At 38.5% G+C, this 21,706-nt stretch overlaps 2 protein-coding genes across 4 annotated transcripts in view; one reads left to right on the top strand and one right to left on the bottom strand.

Moving 5' to 3' along the window:
* The window catches only part of stx8 (syntaxin 8), a 37,051-nt gene extending 25,145 nt beyond the window's left edge, over positions 1 to 11,906 (top strand). Inside the window, exons 8-9 of one of the 3 annotated variants that reach the window (XR_015866080.1) lie at positions 463 to 593; positions 11,761 to 11,906. Coding sequence is in view for 1 of the 3 variants with exons in the window: in XM_088418770.1 (XP_088274896.1) it covers positions 463 to 527 (65 nt within the window). In the remaining 2 variants the exon portion in view is untranslated. Of the gene's footprint in view, positions 1 to 462; positions 2,623 to 2,671; positions 2,809 to 11,760 lie in introns of those variants that run through there. The other 2 variants (XR_015866081.1, XM_088418770.1) reach the window with 2 other exon arrangements.
* The window catches only part of ntn1a (netrin 1a), a 43,535-nt gene continuing 22,662 nt past the window's right edge, over positions 834 to 21,706 (bottom strand). Inside the window, exons 2-6 of the mRNA XM_088418769.1 lie at positions 18,751 to 18,939; positions 14,593 to 14,742; positions 11,818 to 11,871; positions 5,774 to 5,848; positions 834 to 3,315 (exon numbers count right to left, since the gene is read on the bottom strand). Coding sequence (XP_088274895.1) covers positions 2,984 to 3,315; positions 5,774 to 5,848; positions 11,818 to 11,871; positions 14,593 to 14,742; positions 18,751 to 18,939 — 800 coding nt within the window. The 3' untranslated portion in view covers positions 834 to 2,983. The remainder of the gene's footprint in view (positions 3,316 to 5,773; positions 5,849 to 11,817; positions 11,872 to 14,592; positions 14,743 to 18,750; positions 18,940 to 21,706) is intronic.

The following is a 21,706-nucleotide window of genomic DNA, read 5'->3' on the forward strand; positions in this document are numbered from 1 at the left end:
TTTGAATTTTAAATGTAAAGTGAGAATCTGAAGAATCGAGTCAGGTTTCTGAGAGTGATTTTCAAATCAAAATTTTGTAAATCAAAATTCCTGACTGTTTTAGAATAAAATCAGAATTCTAAAAGTGAAAGTGCCCTGCTTTCAAGTCAGAATATGTCTGTATGAAGGTTGAATTCTGACTTTGAAATGAGAACATACAAGAATTCTAAGAACAAAGACTTTAAAAATCAGAATCGTGAAAAATGTCAGAATTCTGACATTTTTGAGAGTAACGGCAGAATTCACTTGCAGGAAATTGCAGGCACCAATTTAATAAACACTGCTCATGCGCTTTCCTTCATTGTTAATTCTTCCAGTAAAAAAACATAAATAAATTGATAAATTAGCCCGATTGACACCATGCGTCTGAGCTGAATAAAACGTTCACATTTTCCCTGAATTATTTTCCTTTTTTCTCCTTAGGGATGCTGGTGGTGATTGTGTTGCTGCTTATTGCGATTGTGGTTGTCGCCGTGTGGCCTGTGTAGCCAATGTTGACGAGGACACGAGCTAAGATGGATAACGACTCCCAGTGCAATCTGGGTGAGGGAATGGTAGGATTCAAACACAGATGAAGACGTTCTCTACTCGAGGTTGATTTTACTTCGAATCATTTCTACATCATTAACCCGAATTGGGCGCATCACTAATTATTCTAAGCTTCGTATTTTTCCACACTGCATTAAGATTGGCAGTATTGCCATTTGTTGTAATTAGCTTACTGAATTACCTATTGTTTTATTCATCTGACGGTTTGCATTCAAATTTGTAGTCGGAAGCACAAAATGGACACATTTTTCAGTGTAACAAGAGTTTATTTGAAAATCTGCCTTAAATTCTACCAGGTTGGTATGTTCAGTAGTTATAATTTCCTTCTTCAATTAAAGGCAACAATCTAAACAATGACAACACGTTAAAAATACAAATAAAGTTTGGGGGGAAAAAAAGTCCACAATGGCTTGTGTAATTAAATATATTCATATATATAATAACCATAATATATTAGTACACATTGCAAAAAAGAAAGGGCTTTAAATGTGACTACTAAACAACATTTACAATTCATTGTATGAACACAAAGCAACGTTTTTGACTGGAAGCTCTCTGGGTTGATAACGATAACGTTGTGTTTCAACACAAAAACACTGATATATGACATGATGTTGGAGGAAAAACGGTGAAAGGAATGTGGAAATGCATAAGTCAAAAAATGATGTCATTATATTGTCTTTGCCGCAGTGGCTCAAAAGTGAAGTGGTGAATCATTGCACAGAGGAAAATGGCTCGTAATCCAACACTAATACTAAATACCGAGTCATACTTTGACTGTACGAAATGCGTTTTTACTTCTTTTTTTTTTTAAATCATCTGAGCGCTATGTTTAATATCCAAGAGTTTTGATGTTAAAGGAGCAAGAAATTGTAGAATAATGAACACCTTGTTTTTACTATTTTAAACATTAAAAAAAAAATGCAATGCAATGAATACAAGCTAACCATTTCATAAAATGCTCAGTGTGTTCGGATGGCAACAAATTCATGGTGTTTGGGGAGAACTTTTAGGATGTATTGGCAAATGGCAACCATAAAATGCAATCAAATAGATTTACAAAGAGCAACAGAATTCGGCATGGCAACCGATGCCAAGTTGCAACACATTGCAAAACATTGGGAAATTTCTGGGACACTATGGGAAAAAATTGGTTTGTACTAAATGAAAAAAAAAAAAATCAAAATAAATGTTGACTTCAGTTGTCTTAGTTTTGTTTCTTCTTGAATGAAATCTACTGCATTTTTACAAGATCCAAAAGTGTGTTTTTTTTTTTTTTTAATCCTTGAACCCAGCATTGATCATCACATGGGGATTTCAACCATGTTTGGTCATGTAAGTTGTTTGCACACCTCAATGCAAAAAGATTTATTGGGTAATATCATACAACTGGTTCAATATATCAGGAAATTACCTGGAAAGCTCGAGACAAAAAAAAGAAAATGTAATCTAGAATGTTTCTGTAAAATTCTGTATCCCCATATGACATCAATTTGTACCACTTATCCAATTTACTCACATTCCACAAAAGCCAAATTTAACTTTGTCCACTTTATGAATCGAACCAGAAATCATAACATTGTTTGGCATCAAATTATTACCATTGTATTAGAAATGCATTTCATTTGAACTTAAAGCCAAACCAGGTTTAGTGTTCAACATCTGATTCCCAAATCTTTACATTGTGGAAAACGCAACATATTTTTCAAAGCCAGAACAGTCAGTTAAGTTAAACAACTTCAAAATATAAGTTATTGACTTTTATAGGAAGAGTAATAGGTAGCACAACAAAGCAATTAAGTTGTTTGTTTTAAAACAAATTGCTGAGTTGTTGTGACATTTATTTGTGTAAACTTTTATGTCTTTGTTGAACATACCATTCGTGTCATTTTTCACATTCGCAAAACTGAAACTATTTTATTGAGTTGATTTTACCTTATTTTTCATAAGAAATATTGTTCTCTTAGTTTGAGCCCATGAATTAAGTTGTCTTGTTGGCCAACAATTTCAAAATAAAACCATGCAGAAGAATGACTTCAATAGTAATGACAGTTTTTTTTTTTTTCTTTTTTGCACTTTCCAGTGAATCAGAAACACAAAAGATGATTTTATACTGGGTGTAAAACCAACGACTCGTCGTACTTACATACTGTATATTGGCAATATACTGCTAATAGGTGCAAAAAGGGCAAATCCACAAAAGAAAGGGCGGGTGTCAAACCAAATGCAAGGTGAGCTCCTTCAACCAAAGTTCACTAGAGAAGAATTCCTAAATGATTCTTTTCATGCTACTAAACCAAAAAGCAGCGACGTCAACAGTCAGTTTCGGCTGTAGTCTTATGTCTGTCTCTGTTCCATTCTTTTTTTTTAAGCTTTCCTACCACGTCTTTCCCATCTATGGCTTCTTGCACTTTCCTTTCTTCTCACGCTGTTGAAACTTCCGCAGCCTGCGCGCCCACGTGTCCCTCCACTGGATAACCAGACTGCCTTTGTCCGCGACCACGCCGCCGCTCTGGCCCGGGGAGTCCTCGTCGTTGCCCAGCAGCAGGTACTTCTTGCCGGGCTTGATCTTAGGACACCTGCAGGCCACGTCTTTGGCGCGAACCCACAGGAATTGGTCCCCGCGGCGAATGCGGCTCTCGCCTTGCTTGTAGACGGAAATAACGTTGACGGTGAACTTCCACCACTCGCCAGCCTTGTCCGCCTTCAGAATGTGCACCTGGACAGCTGCAGATATAAGAGGCGTGATCGTGAAAAGTCTTGGTACTTGGTACACACAATGAGTGTGCCAATAATTGAACACAGTTTGTAGACAAGGACAGCTGTAGTTGGGTGCATACAGTATATGTCAGCATGAGCGCTTGCGGGTGACAATTTGGTGGCAGAAAGTCAGTCTTGAACTTTGACCTGCTCAGAACAAGTCTAAATGATGGTTATCATCGCTAACAAAAAGAACAAAGTAGCTAAACTAGAGTTGTTAAAAAAAAATGGTGTGAAATAAAATAAAAACACTTTCAGGAAAAATTATGAATAACAGTAAGCCACCCGTCCCTCCTTTTTCGACAGACACTTCTTCTTACTACGGTTGCAGGCTTGTTGGTGCCTATCGCAGCCGTCTTTGGGCAGTAGGCAGGGAACACCCTGAACAGGTTGTCAGCTTTATTTGCATAGCCCTGAATCACTGAAGTCGAGTACCCCTCCTTCCACCGTTCGGTCGTCCCCCAGCGCCCCCAGAGATTCTTTCGACACGTCGCCCCGAGAGGCTTGTAGCATCATTTTGGGACGCAGCATGCCTCCAGGCTCTCCTGCTGATCCTTTCAAAACAAAACCCTGACTCACTTTCTACCCTGTGGTGTGCTTGAATAGTGAGACACGATCTTGTCTCTGGTCTGATCTGTGTATAGTCTGAAGTCTTGTTTTGTGTGTGTGTGAACAGATTTATTATAATGTATGTTTTTACATTCCTCCTGTAGGGCTTTTTCTATTGAGTTTCTTCTTTGGACAAAATGTTTTTAAAATTCTTGGTGAACAACAATTATACTCACAGAAGACCAATTAGCATATTTCCACTTAATAATGAATGCATTTTATCATTTATTTTGATTTTTTTAAAATGAGCTTTAACCCTTTCACTCCCGTTGGGACAATGCGTTTCATAGCTTTTCAAAAAATGGCAGCGGGTAAAGGAACGTTAGCAACGACATGACACGGCCTTCCAGCGGTTCATTACACACCTATCTACAGGTTCTATTGGCATTTAGCAACTTTTGCAAACACAAGCCAGTGCGAGGCCGACTGTCAACAAGATAGGTTGCGTTGTATAAGGTCCCATGAATTAACTGTGGAAATATATTATTAATATGTGCTGTATATTTGTGTGTTACTATAGATTACACTGATTACTATGTATTGTAGGCGTTTGGTGATCATTTTGACTTCATTGGCACGTTTTATGTACAAGTATCGTGCTGTGCTAAATACTGGCAACAGGTGCGTAATTTAGCCATCTTTTGTGCTCCAAATTGGCGATTGAGGGTTTTTTCAGAACAACTTTGTATTGGGGTTATTATTTACATCTGGAGTCACAGAGGGAAGGACAGTTTGTGCGGTAGAAAAATTGTCACAGTGGTTGCGACTTACTTCCTGGAAGAACTTCAAAATGAAAGATTTCCAAAGAATTCGTGTCCATACATTACTTGGTATGGCAGGGTTTATTTTGAAGCATTTGCTGGCCTTTTCACTACATTTAGTGGCGTGTTTTACTCTCATCTTTGGCTTGCTCTTACTAACAAGCGCCGAAAAAAATCAATTTTGTAAATTGAGTCACCCTTGCGTACGTACACACATTCTCCCTGGTCTAAAAGCGACGCTTCCATTTGTTTGGATGCCATTGTGTCATCCCTCCAAATCAGCAGACCTCAGCCATTGGGTGCAGCACGCCGCATGCGGGCTCTCTGTGCCGTGATGACTGATGGTTTCTGAAGAGAATGGTGTACGTAAACGCCGACATTGATGAAATACGTTGAGGGCGCCGCTGACAAATGCTGATTGAGCGATAAGGCCACTCTCACGACATAGTGAGCCGTCGCCGAGGAAAGAGGCGCCTTTGAGATGACCTCCTGACACCCGCAAATCCATTCGGAACAAACCCCTGGTTGCCGAGGCTGTGGAGTTGCAGAGGTAATCCACGGGATGATGCTTGGAGTGATGCGCCGGGAAAAGCATCAGCAATGTTTCGTGAAACTAAACCAAATCAAAACTAAACCAAATGTCCGTCTAATTGAATCTGATTTTGACTTATCCTCTTTTCCTGAGGCTTCCTTCTGTTTTTACACGGCTTTCTCGGTCTCGGCAAATATGTCGAAGCTTTACACGCTCTGGGAAACCATCACTGAAATGATTCACCTCAAACTGCAACATGTGGAGCTGAGATGATAGGATGGAAAATGTCATAGGTCTATAGGATTTACTGCAGACGGGGATCAAGCAAGTGCACACGTAATGGTTTCGAGGGCTCTAGAGGTGGAGCTTAATGTCAGTTGTTTGTGGTTTGCATTTAAAATATAACATTTTAGGGAAGAAATGCACGCTTTGTAGTATTATGTGGTATTTAACCGTTTTTCGCTGCTGTCTTAAACATGAATGAAATGATTTAAATGAATGTTAATCTATGTCATTGACTCACCGTAATCTTTCTTGCAGTACTTCTTCATGTTGATTTTCAGTTTGCCTTTTGATGCTTTGCAGTAAGAGTCACAGTCTGCAAGCATGACAAGAAAAAAGACACTTAGGAAAAATGTTGGTTCATTATTACCATACCAAAGGAATATCACGTTATGTTTTGTCCAACGGCAGTTGTAATAATTTTGTAACCTAAACAACTAAAACTCAACAAACGAACACCCAAAGTAAAAAGGGAACTTTTCTACCAAAATGGACTGTTACAGCAGTGGTTGCGATATGAAGAAGATGATGACGAATACTACATGTAAGTTCATTCTATTTGAAAACATTCTATTAAATTTGTTAGTATTTGTCATTGTTTTTTGCTCATGTCTTGTGAATTCAGTTTGAATCTTGGTCTTTTTTTTTTTTTTGCACAAACCACATTTTTTTGGTATTGTGACTCCAGGGGACCGTCAGTTGTAAAACTAAAACTCAACAAACGAACACTCAAAGTAAAAAGTGACTTTTCCACCAAAATGAACTTTTATATCAGTGGTTGCGATAAGAAGAAGATGATGACGGATACTACATGTAAGTTCATTCTATTTTAATACATTCTATTAAATTTGTTAATATCTGTAATTGGTTTTTGCTCGTGTCTTGTAAATTCAGTTTGAATCTTGGACTTTTTTTTTTTTTTGCAAAATCTTTGGAATGTCACATTTTTTTGGTATCGTGACTCCAGGGGACCGTCAGAGGTTCCACAAGCTGCCCTGTGTGAGCCACCAAATAGGTCTGATGGTACCTTCGGCATTGCAAATGTTCATCCTATACCCACTTATTCCCTTCCTTAGCCTGGGAATCAGTCAGCCCAATACGGACCACCCTTTCACCACCCACTTCGACCTCCCGCCATCACCTCCCTCCAAATCTCACCTCGCTTGTCACCGCGACCCCCGAAAAAACGTGGCCCAGGGATCAAGGCCCCACCGTGTCAAACGTTTGCATTCATTGCAGCGTGGACATTGGGAGAAAGAGCACTGGGGGCGGGCAGGCAGCTATTCCAGGGTGTGGAGGCTGGGGATGGTATGAAAGAGGTCATTGCCACACAAAGAGAGGTCAGGAAGGGAAAATTAGCCATCCATGAAGAAGAGTTAGGGGCAGAATACACTTATCTTAGGGGGAGTGTATTCAATACGAACAACTAAATACCTCACGCGGACACAGCCGTCACCTAAACGATGCCCAAACTACGTCAACGACGAGGATGAAAGCCTTCGGAACACAGATGACGGAATCAAGGAAATGGATCCATCATGAGCAAAGCCAAAATCACGGTTTGCCTGTTGCGGAGCCAAATGACTGTATCTCACCAATTTGAAGCCTGGAACTAGACCCAAGACCTACTTCTTTTGTAGTCGTTGCTATGAAATGCTAAGCAGAACTTGGTCCAGACATGGACAGCGAGCCACCACTTGAAGATATCGGCTTTATTAAGCCAAATAAAGAAAACCAGCTCCACCCTTCTTGCTGGTTTCAGCAACTAATGTCCCATGTTAGGATACTAATATTTAATCCATTTAACGTCTACTCTAACACAGCCTGAAAGCAAACAAGATTTATTTTTCTCTACTCCTGAAAATTGGATCCAGAGTTTGCTTGCAGCGAGGGAGGCACGAGCAAAAGGGACGACCTGGATGCAGCGCTGAAGCGTAAATATGAACAAACTTCATTGTTGGGGGAGCAGATCTTTGCTCCGTGCCTTCACCCCCCTTTTATATTCTTTTTCAATGAAGTTGCCAAGGGAACAGCAGAAGGAGAAAAAAATGCACCCCCCTCACCTACACAAAACAGAAGAAATAAGGCGGGGGTCTGACAAAGAAGAGTGAAGTTTGTCACTAGAAAAGATCAAATCTGGTAGCCTCACTCGTGATGATGGCGTTACTCGGAATAGCCACAAATGAAATGGAGTCTACATGAGCTGGACCTGATTACCATTTAAATGATTAGAAGCTGGAACTGTGGCAAGGAAGCTTTGTTTTCTCACAACCCCCCTTGAAGAGCGTCACGATACTTCCCTTTGATAGCCTATCCTAACCTATTAGTGTACCCCTGTGACTGGCTGTGAGGATCTCCAAGACCCTCATTTAGGACCCATCAGTTCCCTACTGGGAGGACAAATGTTGCCTTTGTGTGCACGTTACAGACAGGGGGAAGTGGCAACAGTCCTATGTTCTTCGGTATGTTAGCAGGCCATTTCCTGGTTTATTCTGAATGACGTAAGGGGGAAGAATAAAAGAATCATTTTTGTTTCTGAGGAAGGTTTAGTTGCTTTGTTCTACTCAAATACAGTGGACATTAATCAGTTCCGGGTTTTGGGATCGTAAGGCGAAATCGTTGAATGGCGGGCACAAGAAACCTATGCTAATTAGCTAACGCATGCAGAACCCCAGGTAATAACATCAAGATTTTATATACATATTACAAAATTAGTAACAAAATAATATAATAAGTACTACTTAAATATAATATACATGTATATAATTAATCTCACTAGAATTCTTGGGACCATGGCTAACGAATTAAAGTTTGAATTAAGCACTAAAATGCGCGATAAATACGATATCATAAGCACCCACAAAATCAAGTCTTTATCATATCTGCATCTTAGGAACGCCCTGACGCCGACCAATAGCCGAACAGCATCTTCGCGACGTATTTAGTGAGGCAAATAGTGACGTATGAGTATGGTGTGACTCGCACATTCGTACGCACGCACACTGAACGTCAAAGTTTGAATTTTGGAATTGTTGTTGATGCCGTAAGGCGGGAAAAAACATGGGGACGAAAATACTTTGTATACCACTTCATAACGTGAAAAAAAATTTAATCTAGGGACGCGGTAACGCAGTTTACATGGCGCTCATTCGGATTGTAATTCTGAATGTCTAGCTCCTCTAAAATAACATCTTGCGAAATGTTTTTCTTACTGTAGTTTGCAGGCCACCTTTAGGGGGAGCCAAAGAGCCCTCACTCGTCTCAGCAACAAACTACACGAGTGAATCTCATGTGCATATTGAGCAGGGGGATGCATATTAAGTTGACTCGGCGTCGTGAATGGAGGAGGTGTGACCGAGAGCCCAGGAGGAGGTCTTTCTCCCCTGAGCACACTGATGGGCAAAACAAAGTCTTGCAAATAAAGCGTGTCATTAGATTAGGGAGCCCAGTGTGCTTCCCTGTGCCGAGCTCCTCTGCTTTTGCAATGTTTACACTGCATTTGGACAACACGGGAGGGAGCGTAGCGAGAAGGGAAAAAAACATCCCCCCACTGGATTGTGGCATTTATTTTTAATTCACCTTATGGACAATAGTATTGTGAAAAACTTTGCAGTACAGTATTTTGACCATTTTGGGTCGCTTTCTTCCATATCCTTCTCACAGTATTCTAGCCAAGGGATGGCACACTCCTGATAGTATGATAACTAAGTGGTTGTGCCATCTTTAACTGTGACATGTTTTCACCATCCGTGTGAAATTTCAGCTCCCTACTGTTGTCTTTTTTTCAATGCTTTAAATGAAGGTTGAACGAGATATTCATCCTGCATGTTCAAGGATTAAGAGCAATTTTATATACGTGTGTGTGTCTTTATATATATATATATATATATATATATATATATATATATATATATATATATATATATATATATATATATATATATATATATATATATATATATATATATATGTCCTGTAACATTTAATGTGGTGTTTTTGAAGCGCTTGGAATGATTTACAAGTAAAACACGATTCAGAATATAACAATAATCACAATACAAAAGCCACACCCCAGTGATTTAAAAAAAAAAAAAAAAAAAATTCCAAAATCAGGCGTTTCAAAACCAATACACGATATATTGTAAACTGAATGTCACTTTGCGTCACTTTTGTATCGCAATGTATCGCTATATCAATGTTATTGCCCAGCACTGGGAAATCTTGGATTCTCAGTGTGGCCTTCAGTGTCAAATGTTATCACAACTGAAAAACTAGCACAAATACAGTAAACTTTTTGACTCTTCCCGGGGGGCCCGAAGAGTAAATACACGAGTTGGACCCGCAGCCCTGGCACGTCATGACATGTCAGCTTAGCCATCTGCTCAAATTCAAAAAGAAACTTTGAGGAGGCAAGCAAGTCCCACAATTCCCCGCCATCATTAGATGATCTCTAACTACGTGCGCCAACGTCATTAAAAAGTCTCCTGAAGGCCATTCATTTACACGGAACACTTCTCAATAATTAAAGCAGGCAACATACTGTAAAGTGTACGTCAAATTGTGCACACCCGAAAATGAGATCAAGAACATTTCATCATTTCTAGGGGTTAAGTAAATTTTCAACTAAATTAAAAAAGTTGCATAAATACACACACCCTCTTATACCTGCTGATGCAGCTACATTCAGAATTCACCAATCACATTTAAGCTCATTTTTAACGGGAGTCAACACATACCTGCCAACGCTTAAAGTAAATAAACCCAAATAATGCTTGAAGGTATTTTTGTACGTTTTTTTTTTTTTTCTTGCCGTTTTAGCAAAACGTAACCACAGTCATTGGCTTTCACGCCATGTTGCCCCTCGCTGAGGTGCGGAGAATTCTTTCCAACAACTCCAAAGGTGCATGGCGTGGTGACAAAGGGGGCCCCGGAGAAACTCCAGATATATTCCCTCTCGGCGCAACACACACATGCACACACACATTCCGCCACGTCAAAGACAAAGCGTGAAACAGACGGAGATGGAAGATGGGGAAAAAAAAAGCGGGACAGAAAAGAAGTGGAGGAGGGTGGAAGGGAAGACTGGAGGGGGTTTTGCAGTGACTGTGCTGTCAATCAAAGTTGTCCCCGAGGAGCTAAAAGCGCACAGCGGGCCTCCTGCAAGCGCATGCGTTTGACGTGAATCACCAGCAGAAAAATTTATATCGTTTCTCTATTTGACCTCTTTCGTTTGTATTCTGCATAATTTTTTTATTTATTTATTTTTTTTATAGTTAAACTTCACTAAAGAAAGGAGCGTTGACGTTTGGAATTTTTCTGAACATTTTTCTTCATTGAATGATGCGAGGATTGCGAAATTTGGATATGATTGTGGAGGAAATGTCTTGTATTAAATTCTAAAGCTATTATAGTATGGTATTGGTAAAGATAATAAAAAAGTGTAATCTCCTAAAATTGTTGAAAATAAAATGTTAATAATTCGCTAAATTCCATCATTAAAATGTAATTTCTCCAGAATATCATGCTTAAAGTTGGCTAATGCTAACACAAAACACTATGGTAGACTTTTAGATGGTTGAAGTGTAAAAAAGAATTTGGAATTTTCCAAGCTCTTTACTAACACTACAAAGTATGATTTTAATTTTCATCTCGGAAAATCAATATGAAAAATAAAAGTCTATATTCCTGTAAAAAGGTCTCGTGTAAACTGCATGTTAGAGGTGAGGAATGCTAAAACAATGATTATCATTTTTGTACAAAAAAATGATTTAAACCATATAGTAAATTTAATGTTGTCGTTAAATACTTTTTAATATATGTTTTCAGTGAATATTATTATATTTTGTATGAAAAAACAATGTAAAAAACTAAAATATAATAAAATGTTAATTATGATAATAAAAACGTATGTATTTGAAAAAGAAAATTTTCTGTGAAAAACATGAAATCTGGCTAATGCTAAAATTATTTTCTGAAGTTTATCAACTGTCACAAATCTTTTAAAATTGGAGAGACAGAATGGATGATGTATGAGATAGATATCTAGCTAGCTAGTTAGCTAGCTAGCTAGCTAACTAGCGATCTATATTGGGACTTGAGGCTAATATTAATGTTGATCATAAAGCATATATAATATGCAAATTTGACAAACAAATCATGGCCCAATGTATCTATAATATAAGAAAATATGCTTTTTTTTTTGTTTGTTTTGTTTTTTTCTGGCTCCAGGGTATGTTCCAGTCAATACGTGGCAGGTCAATAGTTTACAGTGGACGTTTTCCTCACCTGAGGGCTCTTCTGTGCTACTGGCTGGTGTTGTAGGCGGCGTAACTGGAATCTCTGCTCCTCGTGGGAACACACACACACACACACACACACACACACACACACACACACACACAAACAAACAAGGATCAGTGCTCTCATACTGTGTGAATTCAAAGCACAAAACATTGCAAAAAGGTCTCATTATTATTATTATTGACTCATTTTCTACTTATGAACTTAGCATACACGATACGCTGTTGATACACTTATAATTTAGAACTACCTTTTTTTTCCAGTTTTTTTTTTAACAGTGAAATTTTAACATCATTCGGGAATTATAATTACAGTAACTCAAATTTCAGAGGCACATGTAATAGTGACGAATTTGTGATTAAATAAGCACATATGGGGTTGAGATCGGCTCAAATAGAGAGATGATGGTGTGGAACGAAATTAGCCGGCATTAGGGAATGAAAGGGGTATTTATTAATTGAAAGAATATACTCTATTTTCACACCATTAAAAACAGTTTTTTATGTTCTTTTATAATAAAAAAAAAAATAAAAATGTTTGAGTTTATATCTAAACTGGGGCCATCTAATTGGCATCTAATGGGCCACAACTGTATTCGGTTGTGTCCCCTCCCTCGGCGGCGCAGCCGTGCCTCTTGCGGATCCGCGACCTCCGCTCATCTGGAAATTTACCAATGTGGGTCTCGCCTACTTCTGTCCTGACTTGGACAGGATTTCTGCCACATGAAAAGAGACCCCTACAAACCTATCATTTTGAAAGTATAAAATCACTAAACTTTCACATTCGCAAAGCTCCTTGCTGTTACATTTTGCATTGGCAGTGAGAGGAAGCCCGCGTGAAACACACACAGTCCTCTTATCTGCAAAGGAGCTTGATGCTACAGAAGATAGGAAGAGGAAGAAAAGGACCAAGCTGTGAAACCGCAGCCATCAAAGTGCGTAGGAAGAGAAAGAGTCACAAAGCAGCTGTGGCCAGGTGAACACAACCTCCATTCTTATCACATCTCCATGTAGTGATTCATCTTGTCGGAGAATTTTGGCCTCTTAAAATATTGGAAGGGAAATCAAAATTTACTATTGTGTTTTATGTATAATTTACTAAAAATTTACTATTGTGTTTTATGTATAATTAAGTCAAAACTGTATTTTTTTTTCTGAGTATATACATTATGCTAGTAAATGTTATCAGGAAAATTCATATAGTATGATAAAAACAATCTTAATTTTGGAGAAAAACAATGTTAGCTTTTGATCATTTAGAAATGTAGGAATATTTTGTCCTCAGAAAAAAATGTCTTAGCAAAAACAATGTTTTCCTCATTTTTTTTTCTCAAAAAACATCAAGTTTGATTTACAGGGAGTAAATCTCATTTTCTAAATTAAATAATATTCTTAATATTGGAAAGGAAAGGAAAATTAACTGTTGTAGTTATCATAGAAAATTGTGCATGATGAAAGACAGTCTTTAAAAAAATGTTTACGTAAGACTATAAATGTAGAAGTATTTTGTCTTCAGTTAAATGTTTTCAATAAGATGTTTTTTAACATTTTCCAGGAAAAAAATGATTTTTTTTTTCAGAGAGGAAATCTCTCTTTTTTAAAACTAAAGTTGTAATATTAGAAGGGGAATTAATATTTACTATTTAAGTCAGACTCCTTGGTCATAACTATACTTTCTTCATACATTTTAGAAACAAAAATATGGTCATCGCAGAAAATTGTCTAATATGATGGTTAAAAAAAAATTAGTTCATAAAAACAATTTTAGCTTTTCCTGATTTAAAAAAAAAAAACTTCACTACTAGTCTAATTTTGAATTTCTGCCAAAAACAAACATATTTTTAAAGACATGATTTGTAAAGGTATGGCATTCTATTTTTGATCAATGAAATAGCCAGTAATGTGAAGTTTTTATTTTAAATACATTTTGATCAAGATAAATCATGCTGACAACCAATTATAACCACAGCAATAAGTGTTTTTTTCTTTTTATTTACAAATGCAATTATTTCAAATTAAATATTTATTATGTGGTCTGATGAAAAAATTCCACTCAATAGAGGTGAAACGTGAACAAAGAAACATTTTTTTTCTTCAGAAACTCATTTTCAAGCAGTAAGATTTTTTTTTTTTTTACAATATTTTTGTCACGTTTGATATTAGAAGGAATTTTTAATTTCTGTAAAAAAAAAAAAAAAACATTTTTCCCCAGACATGATTGATAAAACCATAAAGTTTTACATTTTGTGAAATTTTAATTTTAAATCTTAAACTAATTTCTGTGGCAGTATTGGCCTTTATTTTAAACACACTTTTAATTATGCAGTGTAATTGATTATTTTTATTGCAAATTTACAAATTAAATGACGTCATCCAATTAAATATTAGTTAAGTGATCTGAGGCAAAAAAAAAAAAATGTCACTGACTATCGAGCTAAAATGTTTTTTTTTTTCTCCAACAACTATTTTGAAACCTTTAGCTTTATTTCAGGTACAGTATTTTTGCCATTTGTACCAGCAGATGTTGTCCCCAACTGTGAAAAATATTTTTGTAACGTTTTTGTAATATCTTTTCAAATAACACTACTACAACTCAATTTCCATCACTGCCCGACCATTTTCTTCGTTTTATTTTCCCTTTCATTATGGCAGTTATTCTTCTTGTTGTGTATATTACATCTGTTTTACCTCACATTCTAATCTGCATATTCTCCTGTCAAGCACACAAATCAATGTGGCAATAAAGGCGGCTTCCACGTACTTATGCAGGGGGCAATGGGCGAGCGGCTCTGCTGGTAGCCTTTTGCGCAGCGGTTGCACGTGATACCGGTCACGCCGTCTTTACAGGGACATTGTCCTGTGGTTTGGTTACAGGTTTTGCCGGCGGCGCCCACGGGATGGCAATCGCATGCTGTGAGGGACACAGGAAGAAAAGGAGAGGCACAGTGAGTGGTCACACACGCGTGAGAGATCACATAATAGGAGAGTGCACTTGAGTGATGGCGTGGGGGGGGGGGGGTAGAGGAGGGGCGGGTGGAGCTGTGCACGCAGCGGAAAGGTGCACTCAGTTAAGTGGAAGATACAACAGCGGCCTTTTTTATACAGCAGATCAGTGACTCTCACAAGGGGGAATGTGACATTTTAATAGGATTTCTGTTGGTACAGCGGACGCCCGAGTTACGGCGTCCCTTGCTTACGTTTTATTTCACGTTACGAAGTGGAATACTACGTTTTTTCGTCCCCGCTTTTCTGCATTTTTCCCGCTTTACGGCGTCAGTAACTGTCATGACCTGTGGGGTTGGCTGTGTATATGTTGTTTTGCCTCCCTCTTCAGGTGTTTTTAGGTAATTGCTGTTATTTTGTGTTTGTGTCAAAACGCCTGCACTGCAACACATCACTAAGATGCTGGTCTGCCATTGGTTGGCGTCACGGTGTCACTAAGATGCCGACATGCTAAAGAATTAATAAAAATGTAATTTGTTGTATAAGTGAAGTGACATTGTGACTTGCTAAGAATAATTCAAAATTTTACCTGGTACATATTTTCTAAAGTGTCAAACATTAAAAAAAAAATAAAACAGAATGTGTTCAATGGAAAAAAAATTCAACATCGGCCCATGCTGAACCTCCTTTTGATGGATGCTTAAAAACACCGCAGACCCTTACTTTTATCTCAAGTGCATGTTTCCTGCGCTTAAGCTCCTGTTTCCAATCTTATCTCCACTCCCGTGTGGCTACTTGTTCTGTTCACACGTCTTATCAACTTGTTAAGTCTGCTTTGTACCTATTAGCGTTTTTATCAGGCTAATCTGTCACTGCTATCATTGCCTTATTGTGTCTAGCTCTTCGAGAGGATGAATAACACGCGCACGCCGTCCCCAAAGCCGCGTGGATGCACGTCTAGCACGTCTTCGAGCCTGTAAATTCAGACAAATGTCAACCCAGTATGAGGCGCCGCACTGGCGAGCGCATTCCTCCTTGGGCTTTATGGTTTTAGTTTAAGGGACCTCGGCTCGGTTCAGGTTAGAATCGGGGCCCGCTGTGGTTGCTTGACAAATTGAACGTCTCTCTGGCAGGCACCTTTAGGACAAACGAGCGACGTACTTGGGGGATGTTGAGCGAGCCTTTTTGCTTTAAGTGCGTGTCCACTTAGCGCTTAAGTGGCTTGTGTGCTCAGCTTCATGGCCTCTGCAAATGGATTAGGCAAGTACCAGGCCAAGACGGTGGCCTGTCTCGCTATCCTAACAGAGACAAAGCGACTCTTGGTCAGGAGAAACCTCCAACAGGAACTCACTTGTCTCAAGTTTTCAGTTGCCCCGTTCAACTTCCGATGTCCGTCGCTTTCAAACTGCTGCAAAGGAAGACGTGTAATTTGTTCACTCTTGGGGTCAGCGAATGTGGAGAAGTACGTGTTTAGAGTGTGGGCTACTACGCTCGTTCTCTCTTAATGCCCCCCGATGAGAATGAGTGATGCTCCTAAGAGATCGTAAATAAGCAAAGCTTTCATTTGCTGTCACCGCCGGGGGGAGCGGACACACGTTACTTACTGCTCTGCGAGCCACACTCAACTATGCTGACCTAAAGACAGACCATAAAAGGTGTTGCACCGGCGTCAGCGCTGACTTTGACTTTGTGTGTGTGTGTACGGGAGAGATACACCACTTTGTGATTCTGTTGTTTGATTTGGCCCATTGGAAGCATGTGTTGATGTTACTGAAAATGTCAGCACAGCTTGGAAAATGTTTGTTTTTGTATACAAATGACTGCACAGGTGGGAGGTGCAAACCCCTTGGGATCATTACACAATTGATGGGACAAAATTAGATGACTTTTTAGAAGCTCCGTGGAACGTACTTGTATTATTCATCCATCCATGCGTGGCTAGCGAGGTTATCTATCTATCTATCTATCTATCTATCTAGCTATCTATCTAGCTATCTAGCTAGCTAGCTAGCTAGCTAGCTAGCGTTAGATATCTATCTATCTAGCTACCTACCTACCTAGCTATCTACCTGGCTACATAGTTACTTAGCTAGCTGTTCAGCTAGTGATCTAATCATCTACTCTATCTATTTTAAAACATTTGTGTCATTGTTTGATATATTTGAACAAATATTATTTTGGTTTAGCTTGAGTCCGCTTTAATGTTTTTCACTGGAAAAGTGTGATTTATCAACCATCCATCTATCCATTTGCTTCACCACTTGTCGCCATAAGGTTTGCGGGTTTGCTGGTGCCTATCCCAGCTGTCTTTAGGCAGCAGGTGGGGTATACCCTGAACTGGTTGCCAACCAATGGAAGCGCACAGTTTAAATACACACTGAAGGCCCAGGTTTGAGACCCACCGACTGACACTTGATTTCCACAATGTTCATAGGATTCAATATCACTCAAATACGTGGTTGCAGCAGCTGTAAATTTTGGTCTACTTTCGGCCACCAAATTACCCCGTACATGTGTCACATGTCAAAGGATACACTTGATTTTTGGCAGTGGGCTGCCAGAGGTTTATCCCTGTCAACTTGTTTATTTACTCCACTTCCTGTCGAGCGATGTAGAAAAATGTGGGTTTAAGATGAGAGCATGTGGTCGATATGAGCTCATCAATTTTGGCTTGTTTGTATAGGGATTACGCCGGTGTTATTTTTACCTGCAGCAGCAAGAAAGGTGAGAAAACTCACTTTGAGCCTTATTAGCTTAGCTGAGGGGTGATGGCATTAGACGGCGAGCGCACCTGCGCGAGGGCGTGTTCGCGCCACCTCCGCCGCCCTCCATTCCTTCCCATCTTTCACCCACACGACTGACCTCCAGCTTGCCGCGCCGATCACTTCACACCTCGCCTCTGTTTGCTTTGCTTGTCCTGTCATCCCCTGGCCTCCCCTCGAATTAAGCCAAATAACTCAGTGTCAAAAGAGGGAAGGCCCACCCCATCGCCCTCGCTCCGCCATCCCTGCAGACCTTCAACTCATCTCCGCTGACAGAGGAAGATGGGGGCGAGACAAGGCTCAGGAATGTTGAGACGCCGCGCTTCCTCCCCCATTTCCTGTCATTAATCTACAAGTCCAGAGCAGAAAACATGGGGTACAGGGAGTAGTTTTGGGGATTTCATTATGGTTGGTTTTTATTTGATGTATATCCCTTATACAAATCGAGACAAATACGAGACACAAATCCCACGAGACAAGATGTCTCACAAGGTCGAGTCCACAAAAATGAGACAAGATGAGATTTGGGGAAAATTTGTAATATAATAAATGCCCAATGATTTTGTTCTAGTTTTCAAAGTTTTCTCCTCATTGAGCAGACATCAGGAAAATGAATAGTTTAGCATGCAAATATAAACATAAAGATCACTTTTGTTGTTACAGGCTCATATTTTGCAGGCAGCTAAGCGAGTTGAACAAAACGCTCGCAGCTCGTGTTGGCTGCAGTGGTTGGCATAATTATTTTTTTTTTTAATGTATTCACAAAACTATCTTTGTCTGACATGTCAATATTTTACTATTGATTTCTTCAACTGGAAACCCAAAATATTGCCGTAAATGATTTCTTCTGTCAGGCTGCTTGGAATGAGTATTTTTTCGGTATTAGAATTAAAATAAAGATTTTTTTTTTTCATCTTGAAAAAAAATAAATGTAAACACAGAAGACCAAAAAACACATTTTCGCTTCAGTCATTCTCTCCCAAAAACATTTTTATATGTTTTTGTATAGTTTTTCATTTTTCTGTTATGTTAAGGATGCTCTAAAATAGGCTGGTACTGTTACAATGAATGACCAAATTTGATAATATTTTTTTATGTTTTTCTTAAATGAATTATAAAGTGTGAGATTTCAGGCAGGTTTCCACCAGTATAGACAATCTCCATTTTTTTTTTTTTTTTTTTAATTTTGTTTCCCAAGATGTGGGATGACGTACCCTTGCAGGCTTTCCTGTGCGAGATGGGTTTGGACAAGTCCCGGTAGTAGCCCTCCTTGCAGTAGTGGCAATGGCGTCCGGCCGTGTTGTGGCGGCAGTTGAGGCACACGCCTCCGCTCTTCCTCCCCGACAGTTTGTACAGCTCCATGTTGAAGCGGCAGCGCCGGGCGTGCAGGTTGCAGTTACAGGCTGTGCAAAGACAAAGTCGTAAGAAACCTTTGAGTTTTTTTTTATTTATTAATATATATATATATATATATATATATATATATATATATATATATATATATATATATATATATATATATATATATATATATATATTTTTTTATCATTTATTTATTTATTTATTTATTATTAATTTATTATGGAAGTATAATACAACTAAATAAAACATTATACAACACAAAACAGTTCAACACTATAGACTAGGGTCTGTCCGATCAATCAGCCCGTTTTAATCGGCCTATGTTAGCTCTTTTAAGATCACCCAAATTGGTTTTTTTTTTGTTTTGTTTTGTTTGTTTTAGCAAATGTTTTACACACTAGCCCGTTACGACAATGTTGCAACGATGATGATTTTCAGAAATTCACAACTCAAGCCCAAAATAGACCAAAATTGGCCAGTTTTACCACTGTTTACCTTTTCTCCATTTTTTTCAAAACAAAAATAAAAAAGAACCCTAAATGAAATATAATAAATGTGGTTTACTTGAATGTAACAGATTTTTTTTTTTACTACTTTTGTCAACCCAGTTAAGTCTGCAAGCAAAAAAAAAAAGACAACTACGAAATGAAATACATTTGCTTATTTTCTTCACAGTTTACTTCACATTACGTTTAATACAAGAAAATAAAAATCTAGACAGTAACTTCTTTGTATGTTATAATAAATGCAAAGTCTTCACATCATTTGACCAGAAGTGCCCTTTCAATTGGTTCGATACAATAGTTGTAAGAGCTAGTTTGCTTTATAAAGTAATTAAAAAAGATAATAATAATCATTACATTAAAAATGCTTCACAAAGGTAAGAATGCAAAATCATTTAATTGCGGTATTCCTTTAATTTATGATACTGCAGTTGTATTTTGCTTCATGGTACAGAACGGAGAACACCCTTAGCTCTTTGCATGCTAATGATGCATTGATATTGCCATTCCATCCGTTTTTTTTTGTTGTTTTTGGGGTTTTTTTGCACTTATTCGCATTTTGGCCACAAGTGAGCTGCTCTGGGTGAGAGGCGCGGTACATCCCGGACTGGTTGCCAGCCAATCGTTTGGCATGCGGCCTTTTTAACGTACGTTTCATTACAAGCACTGCCTTCATCTAGTTCCACTCCGAATATTGATGTATTTTCCTACTTAAATATAGAAACGGTTCAAAACATCATATAAAAAACATACTTTTTCAAATATTAGATGAACTTCTCTTATGTTACTACACACTTGCCATAAAATTAGTCACAGTGATTTTTGCTTCAGAATATGCTGCTTTTGTTTTTGAATACAAGCTGCTTTTGCTGAGTAATGTATGACGTGAATTGAACTTAACAATAAATAGAAATTTGGCAAATAATTCTTTTCATTTTATTTCACTGCCAATTGACGTTTACGGTCAAATTAAACAGAAAACGACCACAATTCCTGCTTTTTCTCATTTTAAACAAACGCCTAAAGTCCTCACAAGCATAATGCTAACATACAATAGAAACCGACAATGACATGCTAATAATTAGCATCCATGCAATATTTTGGAATTTGAATTGAACTGGAATTTGAGCTCATCCATTCATATCAGCGTTTATCTGAAACGGCGCGGCACTTAATGTTAGCTAGCTTGCGTACATTATGGCGTAGTGGTAGAAATTACCCAAGTAATTATGACTAAGGCCTTTTTGTCCTCCAGTGAGCAAAAATGAAGCCCACTAGGTGTTGAATGATTTGTGAAAAAAAGTATACAGTATCTTAGCTCGCAAGCTAGACAGTGGCTAGCTTTTCTCATTGTAGCATGAAAATCGACACGAAAACATGGTGAAGTATAGTCCTGCTACCGGTTTGAATTGATTTTTTTTTTTTTTTTCGGAATCAAACGTCTGAATGCTTCCCTGTTTTTTCTCCAGTCTTGTTAATATCTTTTTTTTTTTAATTCACCTCAATTCAACTCCAGTTATTGAAATGTGAGCTCAAAACGCAAAACACCTAAGGTAAATTTTCCATAATATGTCACCTTTTCGACAAATGTTTCCATAAAGAGGATTTACACAACACAATAGTTCACATTGCAGCTTGTAACCACAAAACCTTCATTCAGTCACTTTTTTTTAGACTGGAACAAGACAGGCTTAATCCGCGCAGGCCCTGAGACAACAACAGGCCTAATGTTTGGACATCTTTGAGATAATCTGTGACACGGTGTTGAAAAGAATTGAACATCCAAGACGGCCGTGTTCTCTCTGTGACACAGCTGGCAAAAATCACCGCAGAACCTGTGCAGGTGATCACCGTGCGAGGATCAGACTCGGACCCGCAGACGTCTTTGTTGTAACAGTTTCACACCGGCGCATCATCTGTGAAGATGACACGCTCGGGCCGGGAGACATGTATCTTCTTGTCGAGAACCACATGCTAGCTTCCATTCAGTCATTCATTTCTGACCAAAGTATTTTCAAGTGTATTCAAATCATACACGTTCTAAAATTCATCTCTATAGATTCCTTGACAGTATAAAACTGTGACGATCTAAACTAAAATTCGACTTTGCCAAAAAGCATTAATTAAATATGCCGCTGTAATGCACAAACAACAATTGACAAAATTGATCCCACACCAGCTGTGCCAAAGACAATTTTGTCAACCACTGCATTATTTTCTGACAGGTAATAGAATGAAACATGCTTGGTGGAAATTAGGTGTAATTCTGAGATCGTGTCTTCACAGGGCCTTTGTTATTTTTGGC

Source organism: Hippichthys cyanospilos, chromosome 7 (assembly GCF_059441005.1).
Source record: "Hippichthys cyanospilos isolate Australia breed blue-spotted pipefish chromosome 7, RoL_Hcya_1.0, whole genome shotgun sequence".
In the NCBI taxonomy this organism is placed as follows: domain Eukaryota; kingdom Metazoa; phylum Chordata; class Actinopteri; order Syngnathiformes; family Syngnathidae; genus Hippichthys; species Hippichthys cyanospilos.